The 19,195-nt window shown below is 36.7% G+C and overlaps 1 protein-coding gene across 1 annotated transcript in view; it reads right to left on the bottom strand.

Moving 5' to 3' along the window:
- LOC149782647 (nucleoporin SEH1-like) overlaps positions 1-19,195 on the bottom strand; it is a 69,238-nt gene that overhangs the window by 16,289 nt on the left and 33,754 nt on the right. Inside the window, exon 9 of the mRNA XM_089934143.1 lies at positions 16,661-16,796. Coding sequence (XP_089790269.1) covers positions 16,661-16,796 — 136 coding nt within the window. The remainder of the gene's footprint in view (positions 1-16,660; positions 16,797-19,195) is intronic.

Here is a 19,195-nt window from a genome sequence, read left to right as displayed (position 1 = left end):
CATTTCTGAAAATCTCAGAAATCATGGACCAATAACCTTAGAGATTTTTCTGAATGAGCCCAAAAAGTTCCTGATGTATAGTTTGCAGAAGAGGGTTAATGTAATGTCATGGTCCCTATACCTGTTTACAAGGTCTAACCACTATCCTTCAAATGCCTTCAAGGTGGAGGGCCATTCAGCTGTGGGTATTTCTCTACAACTGAACAGCTGAATTCTTACCATGCAAGGCACCTCTGGCAAGAGAAAAGTGAGAAGGTTACACATGGAAAACCAGTTAACCTCAGTACTTGAGTATGCAGGAGTTGTCATTATCTTCCTAGAAATGCCTAACGTGAAGCCAATCAGTAAATTAAACCAGGATTTGTTTCATTTGAGTGGTGTGATCATTGTGGGAATGGAGAGCTGAAGATGGCCACTTTGTCTCAAAGAAGTCTATCATTGGACAACACTAGAACCAAATGTGAACATATAAAAGAAGACAGATGGGTGTGAAGACCATTTTGTGTGTAGCAGTCCTGAGAATGAGGTGGTCATGACAGACCTGTACTGAGATACAGCCTCATGTACCAGTGGTGGAACTCCCATATCACAACACACAATTCCAGTTCTTTGATACCCCCTTGTTTGAGGCGATAATTCACCCCCAGAGTTGCATAACATTACTAAGCTCACCATTCCATGAGGCAGGTCTTTCCTAACTTGAAAGAATTAAGAATGGCCTTTATCTCTAAGTGGTTGAAATAAATGGTGCTCCCCTCTGGTCTCCACAAGCTGCTCTCATGAAACAGGGCAGTAGGTGGGTCCTCAACAAAACAAACATATGTGCAGATCATAGTGTCTGGCAGAGTAGATTCAAGGGGATTCCCCCTTTTAATCTGTCCCTGTTCTACCATTGGTAAAGGATGCAGCAGACTTCAGTTGTGATTCCTGTCCAATGAGTTATTGTTGTTGTTGTTGTTGTTGTTGTAGGGTTTAACGCCATTTTTTAGCACACAATAGGCTATACATGGCGGCCAGTATTAATGATGGAGGAAGAACCCGGGAAAATCCCCGGAAGAACCACCGACCCACGAGAAGCTACTGGCAAGCTTTCTCACATACCCACATTAGCCGAATCCAAGACTCGAACCAATGCAGACTGAGGTGAGATGGCAGTGATTGCTTTAGATTACTCGGCCACTCGGGGCCCCCTCCAATGAGTTAAGCAAATGAAGCAATAGCTACACTTGACTATGAGCACAGTTTGCAAGGATGTATGAAAAGGCAGCCAAGACAGAGCAAGTAGAATGTTACATCTAGAAGGCAGCAAAGTTGAAGCATCTCCCTTCCCAAGATAGATGTTTTCACAAAGATCAACTCTGAAAGTTCAATGATCGAAGCAACATGTTTTGGGGGCAGAAGGAATAGCCAGACAAAGTTGATGAGGAGATAGCAATTACATACCAAAATCAACAAAATGGATATAAGGGACAAGATCTGGCCTGTATCTGTTCATGAAAATCCAGAATCAGCAAAGGCTGGCATGTTTCAAGTCCTGAATCAGAACTGAATTTATCATATTCTTTTATACAACATTGTCCAGGTATGGTACCATCACTGTGGAGAAGGAAGACCTGGAGTGATGACACAGTCCAAGAGTTTGGTTAAAACCATGGGTTGAGACTTAATCTGAAAGGATGAGCATGAAACAGATAGTCCTGTGGGAACTGTAGTAGAGATAATTGAGATACCACATGTATTGAGTTGTGAATGTACCCATCTAGCAAGGTGAGGTTGATCACATGTCATGAAACTGATTAGCTGTCGATGCCATGTTTCATTTCATAATGAAAAGACTTATTACTACTACTGAATCATCCCTTGTTTGATCATGTGACATGCTAAAAGGTGGAAGGGGTGGGCAGGGAGAACTGAAGAGATAAACTGTGTGCATTTGATGTGTTTTACCAGTAACTTTTATTCTACGTAACCTGGAATGATCTGTTACAGAATTTAACATGATTTACCATTTTTATGGTTTCACTTCATGTTTAGATTTATTTGGATGGAATTATCTTTCTAATGTTTTGTAATGTATATTTAGAACTTAATTTGTAATTAGCACCATATTGGCATTTGTTATGATGCTGAGGTGCCGTTAAACACTGATATATACAAACAGTTTCTTGATTTCTCACAATACACCCTCCCCAACAGATGGGAGCATGCTGCAGTGTAAATGCAGAACAGAGTAAAATGACATCTCCATAGGGTCATCACAGAACTGGTATGACAGCTATGTGAAATGATAATTCCCATACAGGGTCACTTCCAGCTTTATCTGGCATGTGGGACCCTGGGTAGTGCTCTAATGTGATCGCCTTTACAGATCATTGATACATCTCACATTTGTCAACATGGGTTCCAGTCTTGGGCATGACCAGCATAGGTATGTGAGAAGAAAGCTTGACAGTAGTTTCCCATGAGTCAGTGTTTCTTTATTCTGGCAGCCTATTATGTGCTGAGAAAAGTCATTATAACCCCATCAGACAGACATTTTCCAGTAGCCAGAAAATCACCAGGACACCATATCAAGTATTGACAAAGTTGTGCAAATATTGCTCATCAGTTCTGACATGGCACTGAAAATCTCCTACCTGTCTTTTAGAATGCATTCACAGCTCTGAATGCTGAAATGACATGCATCCAAATGGGACTGGTACCAGTGAGTTCAGAATGATACCAGCAGCTACCTCTGATAAAAGAATGCCTTGGCATTACTTGGGCAATAGTTCAGGCAGCTACCTCTGGCAAAAGAATCCCTTGGCATTACTGGGGTCTTTGGTCAGGCAGCTACCTCTGACAATAAAATGTTTGCATTACTGGGGTCAATCATAGCCAACTGAAGTATATAAGACTTTGACTGAATTTTGGTTTCACACTCCAGTTTCAATGATCAATAGTTATATAACCTGGTGACAACTGGGTCAGTTTGCTGGATTTGCTGGTTGCCAGCTGAGATGGCAAAAGATATGGCATGGGTCTGGAATATGGTAGAGGCCATGCTAAGGCTTGCTGAGGTGCTTATGCCCTTTGTGCCTGCTGTGTTTATGCCCCGTGTGCCTGTCTTACTTATGCATTGTGTGCCTGCTGCACTTATGGCCTGTGTGCCTGCTGTACTTATGCCCTGTATGTCTGCTGTACTTATGCCCTGTTTGTCTGCTGCACTTATGCCCTGTGTGCCTGCTGTGAAGAGAGAACATCTCCCATGTTCTTAAAATCAACTGTTGATTTAAATGAGTTTTGAAACAATGTCCCCTGATGTTAATATCTCTCTCAAGTTGTTTTTGGAATCAATCATCAAAAATCTTGTTGTAGGGTTTAACGCCATTTTTCAGAACAAGACAGGCTATACATCGTTGCCAGTACATGAAGAACCCGGGAAAACCCTGGAAAGAACCACCAACCCACGAGAAGCTACTGGCAAGCGCTTGCTCACCTACTCACCTATCCAGATGAGATGACAGTGGTCTGTAAGAGTTAGTGCTTTAAACCAATCCCCCCATCATAAAAGTGATTCCAGCTATGAGTGTTGGATCCTGCACAGACTGAACTGAAAATTGTACTTGGCATTTTTCAAGGAATCCTAACCTGGTGTGTTAGTGCCATTGCTGAATCCCCACACTGCTAGCCATGGACTCAGAGTGGATGTAGACTTGAAATGGTCATTGCCATTCCACTTCCAGCCACATGATACAGACAGTTTGAAGAAGACACTAAAAGACACCTGTAAAGAAAATATTTCACCTTATGGCTGGAAATGTGATTAGTTTATTTCCAGGTCTTCTTGTGATTGGGTAATGTATTCACTGATGATGTATCTGATGGAGAAACAGTGAACTTTCTCTTTTTTGTTTTATTGATATTCTGACAATATAGTCATAAGAACTTGATGTGGAAAAACAAAAAAATAAAAAAACCACTATCTGATTGCATTGGTTAGCATTTTAAAGAATGGAAAAAAGTATATCAAACTTTACATTGTAATGTTAGCGGATACAGGTCTTGAATTTCAAGATGTAATAGTCATGTTATCACAATAGCATTAAAGTTTATGACAGCATGCCAAAGATTTAATGACAGAAAGTGTGTTATATTCACACATGTGCTTAAATGTAGTGGGGGGTAGGGGTAAAACTAACTTTATTTATGTCATACTTACCAGCTATTATTACCTTGCTATATCTGTTCTGGTCCCTAGTCCATTCTGATGCCCTTTTTATTTCTGTGTTGTGGAATATCGTTCTTCTTCAATTTGGACCAAGATGTAAAGAACATTAGAGTGGGATGGGTGGATGTAAATTTGGTAATAATAGCAAGACCGGTGCATTACAAAATTAAAATTAGTTTCATTGCCAAAAAACTGTTTAAATAACAGTAATACAACACCTACTACAGTTATTTTGCTGACTAAGCCTGCATGGTGGGAACTTGATGGCACAAAGAAAATATGTCAAGGTGAACTTACCATTTGCCAGAAGCAGGGTGTTCTAATGCAGACCTCTAAATGCATGTGTGTGTGTGGCCATTTTTAACGTATCTTTTAAAAAAATTCAGTCTTATCGCTATGATGTCTGCAGTGTAACAGTTTATAGTGATGTTTTGCACTGGGGCATCATGCCGCCGACATGTAGAATCATGTCCAACCCAGTCACATTATCCTGACACCAGGCAGACCACTCCTAACACTAGCCTCTTAATGCTAAGCACCAAGCGAGGCAGCTGTTAGTAAAAAAATTTATAACTCTTTGGTATGACTCGGCAGGGGTTCGAACCCATGATCTCCTGCAACCAAGGCGAGTGCTCTAACCACAAGACCACTGCAGCAGTGGGTGGTCAAGAGAGGTGGTTGGTAAATAGAGCTGGAAAAATATGTGGAGAATAATAAGATTAGAAATTGGCTGGATATTACTGAATGTGTGTGTGTGTGTGTGTGATTTGGAATTTTAACTTAGTTTTAACAATGTTTCAGTTATATTGCTACAATGTCTTTGGTGTGGTAGTTTATAGTGATGTATCACTGGGCATCATGCTGCAGACATGTAGCATCATGTCCCACCCAGTCACATTTGAACCCATGATCTCCTGCATCAAAGGTAGACACTCTGACCACTTAGGCCACTGAAGCAGTCACTTACTGTTACAGGGAATGTTACTAATTAACAGAGGATGGATTAAACATCTAAGATATAATTAACATCAGTGTTTATAAATATTATATATCTGTGCAAATGTGTCAACTACATCTCCTGAGGACTCAGTATGTATTATTGAGCAAATACAAAATCACATTTGATTAGATAGAAGATCAATCTCAGTATTCAAAACATGTTTAATATCCATCTTTATAGATAACTACATTTTGTGCAGAAACACTCTTTTGTTTCAGTCACAATGACCTTGACATTTTACCTTTTGACCCTGAAATTGAAAGGCTAATCACCATTAAGTGTTAGACATACAAAAAGTCTAGTCCAGGTCTTTGATGCAGAAATAATCTTATTATGCATAAACCATCTTTCTTCTTTCAGTCACAGTGACAGTGGCCTTAGATCTTTTGACCCAAAAAATCAAAAGAGCTGTTTCTTTCCTCAAGAGCAAGCCATCCACAATATTTGGTCCATCTATTGGATGTAGAGCTAATGTTGATGTGTGGAAACCATATTACTTCTTCCACCAGCAAAGACCTTGACCTTTAATCTTTTGACCCAAAATTAATAGGGTTCTTTCTTTCCCAAGTCAAGCAATAAGTTTGCTAATGTAGATAGTGGAGAACTGAAAGCTTACATGCATAAGTAATTTTTTGGAGTATCTGATGCAGATACCCTGAACTTTGACCTTTTGACCTCCAAAATCAACATGGTTCTTCCATATCCCAAATGCATGCCATTCACAAAGTCTGGTAGCTGTAAAGTGAAGACACAGTTGCTTTTCTTTATCCAATCAATGATCATGACCTTTTCACCGCAATATCAATAGGGTTCTTCCTTACAACAAATGCATGCCATCAACAGTCTGGTATAAACAGACGGCAAATAAGTAAGTTTTTTGTGCAGAATCAATTTTTCTTCTTTATGTCTCTGTGAGCCCAATCTTTGAGGTTATGCCATCAACACAGTCTGGTATAAACAGATGGCAAATAAGTAAGTTTTTTGTGCAGAATCAATTTTTCTTCTTTTTGTCTCTGTGAGCCCAACCTTTGAGGTTTTTTCCCACAACTTGATTGGGTTCTTCCTTGTGTAAATCATCTGAAGTTTAGTAGCTGGACATTGCAGAAAACTTGAGTCCTTGTACAGAAACAAACTTGATCACAGATGGATGGACATACACTCCAATGGATGGATGGACATCATAACATGATATACTAGTTATGGCCGCTGTAGAGAAACAACAAACTGTGGATAAAAGCAATAGGCATTTTAATATTATTAACAAGTATGAAACAATCATATTTATCACATACAAAAAACACTATGACCAATATTACGACTAATATAACAATTGTTCAAACATTTCCTTACTTTCCTTGAGAAAGTTTTAGACGTACAGTATAAGCCACTTGTAACAATCCAGTTGAGTGCCAGGTTAATGATGGGAGTCCAAAACAAGTGGCAAATAAAAGAGGGATATAAGGACAATGACAGAAAGGAAAACCAAATTGGGGATGGGGTAGGTGTTCAATGGATAGGGCAATTAACATATCCAGTTGTTAGTTGGTAAAAACCAATCATTAACTTGAAACAAGTATTCTTGTATTGGATCACACAATTCATATGACAACATGGCACTTTATTACTGAACTCCAATTTCATCAGTATCATATATCCAATAATGTGCCTTTTCAAAGTACTTCAAAAAGACCAATGACATACTTTTATTTCAATTCAGAGCTCTTTTTTACATTCATACTGTTGACTTTTAAACTATCGATCATTTTCTTGTTGGACAATACACACATAAAAAAAGATACAGATTGTCTGATGACATCACAAGACACAATCACAATGCCCTGCCTATTGATACCAGCCATTTTGGATTCATAAAATCAAAGACACATATAAACAGATTTCCAGTATATTGAATGATATGAAAATACTGAAGTAATGCTTTACCAAATACAAACTTGCAACATGTCCACAACATAACGAAGGCATTTCACGTACAATTACACAAAATGTCTGACAGCAAAAACTGCAGGTTTCATGCAGAATAAATGACTCAGCAATGCAATTCCCTACTATACAATATTTCCAAAGAGCTGTTCCATTTAGGTTTATACTGAAACAGTGGAATGCCACTTTTTCTCCAACCCTATCACCAAACTTAGAAAAACTAATGGTGGAATGCCACTTTTTCTCAAACCCTACCACAAAAGAAACACAAAGGATGAATACATATATTTTCTTACTGGGTTCTTAATTTAACCATATTACAAGTACAAGCACAATTCACTTGCATTCTACCTGCCCCTCCCTGGTAAATTTAAATGGAATAGCCCTTTACATAGCACAGATAAAATTACAAACCATTTTCAATATTCAAATCCTGTCAAAATATAAAACTTACTTAACTTAAAATGTGTTCATAGAATATGGCTGTCCCACCACAATGCCAGAAATAAGCTAAACACAACATTTGAAAAAGATGTGACAGACATATGTACAGGTGTGACAGGCATACATACATATGGACATACAAGGGTAACACTATAGGCTTCCAAAAATTGTCAAGATGCCGTATTTAAATACTACTACTTGCAATATACAAGATATTCACTCTTTTTTCTCAATCATGCTGGATAAGAAAGCATTCAGTTAAAAACAGTAATTATATACAAATATACACTACATTTACCCTTTTCTATATAATATAAATGTTACTACTATATCTCACCATGCTTATACAGGTTATATTGGCAAAATAACTAAAATATTGCATGGAATGATTAAACTCAAATCTAATTACTTGTCCAAGACGAAGAACTGAAACTAAGTAGCAACAGTTGGGCAAAATTGGACCAATGAAAAGAAATTTATGACCATATCTATGTTATATTAGCGACAGTGTTATATTGTGGTATTTCGACCTCTCTTAAAAAATAATGACCATGCTGATGTTATAGTGATATACTAAGGGATTTGAAGACGAGGGACAAAAATCTGACCGATTTAAAAGTCATGATCACACCCACGTTATATAAGGGATAGTCATATATTGAGAGATCTTAAAATGTGGGACAAAATAGGACCAATTTAATGTAAGTCATGACCACTGATATAATGTATTACAGGATTTTGACCAATTTAATGAAATAATGACCACATCCATATTATATAAGGGACAGTGGTATATTATGGGATTTTAAAACAAGAGACATCAACACTATGCATTAGGTGTGTGATTAGATTCAAATATACTACAATAATCATGCAATCCATATTTAACTCAAATACCCACGTCTACCATTACTAAATACAGTGTCCACATTCTGTATTTGACATGTATTTAAAAACGTACAATTTGGGTCAATTTCATCCAGTTTAAGTTCATCATAATAAGCACACACTGATGATATGTAATCAAAGTTTCCCAATCACAAGTACATTGCCACAAGAGTTTGCTCCCTTTGGCCAAAATGGGAATTATCGACTCTTTCCCACTATGGTCATGCTTATTAAAACAAAAATACTGATTTGACCCACAAAGAAATAAGTTGAATTGATCCACCAGGCATGCATGGTGACAACTGCACATAATCCTCGACAGACGGTGCTAAAGTTATGATAGAAAGAATCCATCTTAACCTAGAGGACTGGACAAGTAATTATTATACCATCTCTTCGGCATCCAGCCACTACTCCAGGATGGATACATGTCCATATGAAATATATAAATAATTAAAAATCCTCTGAAAACAGTGACAGCAAAATGACTGGTCAGCAAAATGACTGGTCAGCATGCATAGCTTCTGATGATGGCCACACTATATTCTCACCAATGCATACAAACCTGCACAAGCAGAAACATTCACAAAATTCCACCATAAACTGCACCCAACTGTTAAGTTAAAATGGGAGAAAAAAAAACTCTTTAAAAAGTGACGGAAGCAAAAAGGTTTATCAACATGTGCATCTTTTGATGATGACCTTAATATCTACCAAGTTTAAAAGTGATCCATAAAAAAGATGCAAGACAAGTTGTGTTAACAAGATTCTAACATGGCACTGAACTGTATGATTCAAAACTCTAGCAAAAATTCATATACATCTTCAAACAATGACAACACAAACACGAAATTTAATTTCAATCTAACTTCTGCCACAAGATTATGTGACACACCGCATTAGGCTCCAATTAAATAAAATTTTAAATCAAAATAGTGCAATAGCTCAGAACAATTCATTGATTTGTCAATATAAACATCAGCAAATGTTGATTTTAACAATTCCAAAACTTCCCAGTTTGAAATCTGAAAGACTAATTGCTTTCAGAAAATTCTGTATTTAGATTCAGATTCAAAAAGGACAAGAAGTCTTTGATCTTACAGTATGCACATCTTCTGGCTATGGTCATAACATTTACAAGTTTCACAGAATTCTTTCAAAATCTGGGGTACTGGTTGTGCTGATGAGATTGAATCATACATGGCATTAAGCCCCATTGCTGCACAAGACAAAAAAGCAATAACTCTTGACAAAACTCTGCAGGATCAAAGTGATTTGTTGAGAAGTAAATCTTCAGAAGATAACCATAATATTTGCCCCACTTCATTGCAACCCATCAAAAACTTCACTAACGAGATAATATTGTGTCATACATAGTATTAATCTATGATATTCAAAGGGAATACAATGAAAGAGAGAGAGAACAGTGAAACCCCTGATCTGCCCACAACAGATACAGGACTATGACATGGAAACAGTATAGTTATCTCAACTAAATCAAACTGTAGGAGTTCTTTTCCATTTTATTGACCATTAGCAGGTATTTACACCCAAAAAATCCAGGCTGAAATTTGTACCTAAATTTTGATATGGACATGAAAAGACATGGGGAGAAACACATGTTGCAGGGCTCAGGTAGTTGTTGCCTTTTGTGATGAATTTGACAAACCTACACAATGCAAACAAGCTTGGCTCCGGGTTGAGTGGTCTCATGCACTCACCTTTACCGATCACTCAGTGTTTCCCTTTACGCACGTTTGTGCATCAGGGACGCACACTGAATAAAATAAAATTGACGCACACATTTTGTTGCCGTGTGTTTTTTGACACAAGGGATTCACATAATGCACTCAGGATTTTTTATTTAATATCCAATGAGTTGGACGAAGGGTGGCATCATGTATACTTTGAGCATTGGTATTGACTGGTTCCCCGCTTTGTTTACTTCCTGTGTTGGGCTCCTCTATTCATATAGCGAAGTGGAACACAGGGAACATACGAAATAAGGAACCAGACTAGCACAGGCAATGTTATGATGGAGTAGCTTCCCCATATCTCGCGAGCTCTCACGCGATTTCCATTGAGCACAGCAAGATGTCATCTTGATGTTTAACCTCAGTGCTTGCTGCACTAGAAAGTGATCTCCAGATTAAAACGTCGTGCACTAAAAATCATTAGCGAAGAAAGTGAAAGAAGCAGAACACAAAAGAATAACTGTGGATCTAACTTTAATGAAAAATGGAGAAGAAAATTCCGTTGACTGGAATATGGCACATCCATTAGGATTACCGGTGTGACTTCTGATAGCGTGATTGTGAAGACTGCAGAAGTGAATAATCCTTTCGTGACAGGGTTTAAGAATTTTAACAAATCTACCCTCGTTCGCAACAAGATATCTGGAGAACACATTGTAACCTAAGACATGCTTTCACAACAAAGAAATCAGTAAACTTGCCAAGACAAATGCGTTTATTTGGATTACACAGTCAGGGGGTCATTGCAGATTTTGTTGGTTTTTAACTTTGCTGCAATAAAAGAAAGACCTTAAAGTTCAAGTGTAACTTATTAGAAACAAGATGAATCATTAGCCTCCTTCATTTTTGGATAAATCTGTTCTAGGATGAAGTACAATGAAACTGACGATAGTACACATTTTATGACAGGCAGTAAATTGACTGCCATTCGGTTAAAAAGATTTATTAGGCTTTTTGTATTGGCTTGTATGTAATAAGATTATAAGGAGACTGTTAAAAGTACAATTTTAAAAGAAAAATTAATAAAATTATTATTTGAATGGACAATGCATTTGTTTGTTAACTGTGCATGTTGGTTTATTTGTATGTTTAGAGAGAGAGAGAGAGAGAGAGAGAGAGAGAGAGAGAGAGGGAGAGAGAGAGAGAGAGGGAGAGAGAGAGAGAGAGAGAGAGAGAGAGAGAGAGAGAGAGAGAGAGAGAGAGAGAGAATGTTGTGCAAGTTGCAATATCCTATTTCAAGCTGAAAAAGTACGAGTTGGATGAAAATTTGTCAGTATATGTTTTACCCCCACATTTTTTATTTGACCCCCCGTTCTGACACCAAGGGTTTTTTTTACCCCTCAGTTTTACACCCCTGGGGGATACACTGCCACTGTCACCTCACCTCTGCCACATGGGTTTGAGTCTTGGGCTTGGTCAGTGTTGGTCAATGAGAAAGGTTGCCAGTAGCTTCCCAAGGGTCATTGGTTCTTAACAGGGTTCTTACTCCACCAGCTATACTTGCTGCAATGTATAGCCCTATCATGTGCTGAAAAATGGCATTAAACCCACAACAACAACGAGGACAAAAAAATGATGCGTATGTAAATCAACTTCTCCTGAATCAGGTCATATTAGTTATAAGTTTAGATCAATTATAAAGCAATGGTCCATATCATATCTGATGCAGACATTATTTTCATTAAATACATATACAAAATCTCTCTTCTACACAGACTTTGATGATACATACAGGTCGTTATGATATACACTGATGAGGAAATATATTTAGACAAATACAATAACAGGCCTGCCAACCCTAACAAGCTTTTCACAGCAGCCAATTTGTTTTCTGAAGATAGAATAATTTTTAGCATGTCATTTACTACTATTGTTGGTTTGGAAAATGAGCATTTAAACAGTTCAGAAGTATGATCCAAGTCCGACACTGTAAATGCAAATATTATCTTCAACTAAAAAGTCCACCTAGATCTTAATTACCTCCACTACAGTTTCATAAGCTACAGCTTGTACCCCATGCAGCACAAAGGCTTCTTGCTCATTCTCCCAACTTTACATAATCTTTGGGTTTACTTTTAGTTTCACATGGCAACATTTTGTGATTTTTTAAATTAAGTCTGTAATTTAAGAGCAATTTTAGTATGACTTACAGCTGAATCATATAATGTTGGCAGGTACATAATAATGCACATTTATGAGTTTACAGTTATTTGTTCACCATCACGTGGTTACATGCATATCCAGATCTGACTGAAACAATTGTATTTTCATAGTTCTTGCAATTATACTAAGTTCAAAATTTAAAAGTCATTTCCGTTAAGACTCAATGGTCAAACAATAAGGGAAGGCAGGTCTGCATTACAAATGATGTCACGCAGGCAAAGCCATAATGACCGAGACTTCCACATGTATTGCAAAAGTAATTTCATTACATGAATGTGCAGTTTTGCAACAACAACAAAAACCACAGTATTTTTTTATAAACAGAATCTTGCATTTGAGCTAATTTTAAAATGAAATCAATGTATCTCTGAATAATTTCAATCTTTTGAAATGAGCATTTGTTTGTTTAAGACCTTCTCTATGTACATGAAGGCTAGGACATTTTTTTCTAATGCACTCCACACACACAAGGTAAGACAAACTGGTTATACGTTATCATCCATCCATCTGCCAAAACATTTAGTCTAAGAAAAGCTCTGTAAATGTAAATCTAGAAATATGCACACATTCACTTTTCTGCTCAGCTTAAACATGAATGAGCAATATGAAAATATTTTTTACAATACAAATCAGCCAAATATGGATATTAAATTCAAATAGTTTTACATAGTACGAAAATGTACTGCATACTGAGAATTCACTTCATATTATGGCGTCACAATGTCACCTGGCTGTATAGTCTTATTCATTAACACAGGACTCCGAGAGATCTTTTCCAAACCAGGGTTCGCTATAATGCATTATTGACCACTGTTACCTTATAGCAGGCATTTCAGTACAACTTCTCAGAAGTAAACCAACGAAGACATCCCTCAATATCACTGAATTTTTAAAAAATGTTCTGCTATCATTCAAGTCAAAATAACGATGAAAACTTAAAAGGATAAAACTGAACATGACTACTGATGCCTGAGGTATCTCCCAGTCATCCAATGAAAAATTTCCTTTTTCAGGAGGAATATGATATTTTATTATCAAAACGATGCAAGATGTCACTTCATCTCATCAGCTACAATCCACAATGTTTATCATTTTAAATCCATTTATATGATAAATTAATGAATTCAATTATAGGTCACAGAACACTATAAAAATAGTTCAGATTGATCTGATTCACAATATCCCATAATTTCAGTCCCTACAACTTACAAAATAAACAATGAAAGTCCACATTTTTTTAAATTCATAGCATTCTGTGAATGCCTCTACCTAATGTCATCTGGTACAAAGTCCTCATTGTCTGATAAGGATGAGAAATTCTCCATCTTTGTATAGTAAATCGTCATGGACTAGACACAGTAAATATTTACCGACTCACTTTCCTTGACCTAACTGTCATATGTGGGGTTTTATGTAGAGACTGAACTTGGGATCTGTAAGAAACACTTTCATCACACAGTTTGTAAAATCTATTAATGGCTGCAATTGAACATGTGTCAATTGTGCAGCAAGATCAAATAACCAGCATCTGCTACTTGCCACTAATCAAGTATCACTAACTGCTCAATCAAAGGGTTGTCATGTGGGAAAACAAGTCAAGAGATTATGGAGGGGCCCCCAGTGGCCGAGTGGTCTAAAGTGCTCTCCGTTACGGATCACTGCCATTTCACCTCTGTCTGCGTGGGTTCGAGTCTTGGATTCAGCCAATGTGGGTATGAGAAAGCTTGCCAGTAGCTTCTCATGGGTTGGTGGTTCTTTCCGCGATTTTCTCAGGTTCTTCCTCCACCATTAATACTGGCCGCCATGTATAGCCTATTGTGTGCTGAAAAATGGCGTTAAACCCTACAACAAGAGATTATGGTCAGACATTTTACTTAAGAGGCAGAACTCTACTTGACAATGAAAATGTACATCTATTAAATTCACAGCTCCATCAAAAGGATCGTCAACTTGAAAACAAACTTAGTGCTGCCTTTACACGCCAAGGACTTGTTAGGCTACATGCACTGGTAGAAAACGTGTATATGGTAAACAATGATTCATTTTATTACCTGAGTTGTTATCAACAGACAGGTACCCGTTCACATCACTACATATATGCCAACATATCTGGATTAATGCTGTTTACAAATCAAATACTGCATTAATCTCATTTCATCAAACTTCTCACAGGGCTCTTTGAGATCTCTGTGAAGCAAAAGGTCTCTTAAAGTAACATCAGTATGATGCTTTCCCAAAATTTGGAAAAGCACTTTAATTCGTTCATGAAATGAGGTGACATGATACATTACTGAAAGGATATGCGTCACAAAAATGTTGTCATTGTCTGCTCCTCTCCAATTACAAGACGCTCCTTCCAGTAGCATTTGTTAAAATGATGTTCAGTGTTATTCTTTATAGCACACAATCGTTATTTGGCTTGAATGACTGCAGTGAGTATGTCATGATACATTCTACAATAGCAAGAATGGTCTTGCTAGACACTATGATCCAATGAAGCCAGTCAAAAGTCTGGTTGACCAAGATACATAATGTGTGTGTGTGTAACGCTGCAACAACAGACCTTTCCATTGCTGTGATAACCAGTCTTCAGGTAACAGAACATATATTGCAATAATGTCAATGATCAAAGTAATGGTATGGCATGAACACATCAACAACATTTTCTTTTAGCAGAGAAAGCCGAAGTGTCTTGAATGCAACTCATTATGGTTGTGACTGATGGATATGCATACTGTACCATACAAGGCAGACTGGATAAAGGTTATGTATGATGTATATGCATGCTGTACTGTATTGGATATGGCAGACTGGCTATAGGATATGAGTGACATTTATGCATACTGTACTGGATATGGCAGACTGGATAAAGGTTATGAGTGATGTATATGCATACTGTACTGGATATGACAGACTGGATAAAGGTTATGACTGATGTATATGCATACTGTACTGGATATGGCAGACTGGATAAAGGTTATGACTGATGTATATGCATACAGTACTGAATATGGCAGACTGGATAAAGGTTATGAGTGATGTATATGCATACTGTACTGAATATAGCAGACTGGCTATAGGTTGCAAGTGACATTTATACATACTGTACTGTACAGGATATAGCAGACTGGCTATAGGTTGTGAGTGACATTTATGCATACAATACTGGATACAGCAGACTGGATAAAGGTTGAGTGATGTATATACATACTGTACTGAATATGGCAGACTGGCTATAGCAGACCTGCCAACCCTTACGAGTCCATCTCAGTAAGACAGTTGATTATTTTCCATAAGTTTGACCAGTTTTCAGTAAGGTGTAGCAAAATATTATAAACTGCTATTGCAAAGCTGGAAAACATAATTAAAAGTTCGTTATTCAGAATGTGCAGTGATGATAAACATTATGTTCAACTGAAAAGTTTGTAAAGTATGTGTAGACTTTATTTACCACTAGTAGAGTGCACACATTTTAGATCCAAACACTATGCAGCTCAATGGTTTGTTACGGTCTCTCAACTTGACGTAATTCCTGGAAATTCGTTTTCTATTTCACATGACGATGGCAATCATATTTCCTGCCATGAGTCATACTCAAATTGGCATGTGATGTCCAATAAACATAATTGTGTCCCTTCCAGCTTTTATTCACAAGAACCTGAATATTCCTTTTTATTTTTTCCTGTGTTGATTATTAATACTTTTCAAGAGGCTTATTTTCCCTTTCATCTTAAGCATGAATCTCTTGCTGGACGCTATTTTAAAAAAATTCTATGATCAACAGTTTGATCATGCAGACATTTCGCAAGAACAAATAGGTGCAGTTTAAAGAGTCTGATGTGCTGCTGTAAAGTTAGTCTCGTTCCCTGACCAATTTCACTACTTCTAATATGAAACCCAGATCTAAATCAAACATGGACAAACATATTTTCCAGATTTTTCGGCAATGATCATTTTCCTGTAGTTTTTGCTTTTATGCTGTAAGTTTGTATTTTAAGGGTAATTTTCGTAAGACATATGGCGAAATCATAAGAGCTGGCAGGTCTGCTATAGGTTATGAATAACATTTATACACACTATTGTATTCAGATAGACTGATTGTGAGTAATGCATATGCATACTGTACTGGACATGGCAGACTGGTTATAAGTTATGAGTGACATTTATGCAAACTATGTTAAACATTACAGACTGGCTATAGCTTGATGATGCCTTATACCACTCTAATTTCCATTAGTTACTGGAGCAACTCTGAAGTACCTGACACCGGCATTTCCACTGCCTTTATCACCTCCTGCACTCTGATTTACTTGGCCAAACTGAGGGTGCTCTATTTCTTGTGGGCTGCCATCACCCGTCAAAACAGCAATGCATTTCCAGCTGCCAAGGTAATTGGCTGAGGGAGAAAGAAAAAAATCAAGATAAAAGTGAACATTAACTCCTTGGCTACTGTAGTATCATTTTTTTTGTGAGTTTCAATTTGTGTGGTTTTATATTAAAACAGAAAAAAAAGACATTTTCATGGTTACTTAAATTCATGGTTTTGCCTGTTAAAGTTGGCATTTTTAAGTATTTAATTTCATGGATTAAACTCTACAATTACCAAAAATAAATACAAAAGAACAAACTATGCGGACAACAAATGATGGTCACTTCGATGATTGAAACAAAACTATCAATTTATACAAGTACAAATCAAGTGGTCTAAAGCGCTTTCCATTATGGATCACTGCATCTCACTCTGTCTGCATGGGTTCGAGTCTCAGATTCAGCCAACATGAGTATGTGAGAAAGCTTGCCAGTAGCTTCTCATGGGTTGGTGGTTCTTTCCGGGGTTTTCCCGGGTTCTTCCTCCACCATTAATACTGGCCACCATGTATAGCCTATCGTGTGCTGAAAAATGGTGTTAAACCCTACAACATCAACAACAACAAATCAAGCAGCTGTCGAAAAATCAATCACTTACACTCAAAATGTGACATTAAAATCAGCCCCAAACACTAAGCTAATTTACAATATATGGTCATCATCTCTTCCATAAAGTTGCACCATCAGCACTTTGTGACAACCAATGCATTAACACAGTCACTTAAGAGTAGCAAAATTAAACTTAGATTGTGGTCGGTATAGATAAAGTCATCAATCCATATGTAAAGCAAACACATGATCACCTGTACTTTGCTCAATGCAATCAGCAAAAGCAGTGGCAACATTTGAAGTGTTCTGAGACCATCAAAGTGCAAAGATGTTTACTAAATTGAAAAACAATGGAATCAATCCGTAGTTCAAGCCTGTCTCATATATAAAGCAATTTCAACCCCAAAACTTTACAATAAATAAAATGATGAATTAAAATAATATTTTCACAAGTAGTATGCTAAACAGGTCATGGAGACCATCAGGGAAAAGGGCCGCATCAGTATATTGTGTCAGTGAACCTTAAAACCTAATCAAGCAAGCCAATATATGTAGCTGATGTGAAAATGTGTACAAGATTATACCAAATTATCAATGGCTTTGAGAAAGCTGACTTATCTAATTCAACAATTTCAAGTTTATTTACCTGGCAAACATCTGTATCAACCATCAGACTTGATTGAGATGAAGATGATAAAGTAGTTACATCGGCAAATCAGTGAAATGTAAACTTTAACACTCTTCTGCCATTAGTGTATATAGATAATGTGTTATTAATAATTGCACTTCATTCAACAGTTCTTGTATTTACAGTCATGTTATTCATTTGGATTAAGCATTCATAGATTCATAGAGACATGCTTTCATGTGGGATTAACATGTTTTTTAAAGTTTCACCTGAATGAAGAACTGATCTGAATAAGTATTAAATTATTTTCAATTACCAGTATCATTTATTCTTTCTTTTAATACCATTACTAGCATTTTAATATCGTATGCGTTTTCACCTTTCTCTATATTTATACTTATCTCACAAAATATTTAAGGTAGTGAGTGGAAATTACAGCAATCAGATACAATATAGACAGGTGTGCACTTAAACAATATCAAACACTTTACAGTTATTTCTACAAAGAATTAAAAATAAACATATAAGCCGAATCTTTTTTAAACCATGTAACAAAAAAAGATATTGATTTATCAAATAGCTTGCTGATATCTAGTAACAGAACACTGTATACAAATCGGGTTGCGGCTTCTTCATTATATGTAGCTAATTGTTCACTGTATCTTTAAATTCTTGTTTCAGGGTAACAACGAAATCCATGAAAATTGGTATCCCGTAAAAATTAGCGATATAACAGTATTTCTTTCTTTGTTCATTAGACAACTGTTGCTTTCAGGAGTTGATGTATGTATCAGGGTTCTCAACAGATTTCCAAACTGAAGAGTCAGTCGACCCTCGACCCCAAAATCTCAAGAGTCAATTCTTTTGGACAATCATAAGCCCATAGCTGTGATTCCTCGTTATGGGCAGAAACAAATGATGTTTAAGATTTCTTGTCTCATGCTGAATAATGAGAAATACCTGTTCCGTATTTTGTGAGAAATATACAATCTCATTTTTGTAAAAGTGTTTCTCTTTCTAACTATGTTACTGTGTGTATATTTTGTATATGAAACAGTCAGATGATTATTTGTATACCTTATTATATTTTCAACTTCTCGCCATATTCTATTTTCAACTGCTCAAATCATTTTATATGAAAAATTATAACCATACAGCTATGAAGGTTAGATATTATTCAAATATCACAGAATTTTCAGTTTACTTTTCTACTCATCAAGAAATTTTCTAACAAATTTCAGAGATTTACT

Source organism: Sinohyriopsis cumingii, chromosome 15, assembly GCF_028554795.1.
Source record: "Sinohyriopsis cumingii isolate HCF-2022 chromosome 15, ASM2855479v2, whole genome shotgun sequence".
Classification (NCBI taxonomy): Eukaryota; Metazoa; Mollusca; class Bivalvia; order Unionida; family Unionidae; genus Sinohyriopsis; species Sinohyriopsis cumingii.
This window is presented reverse-complemented; position numbering and strand designations above follow the sequence as displayed.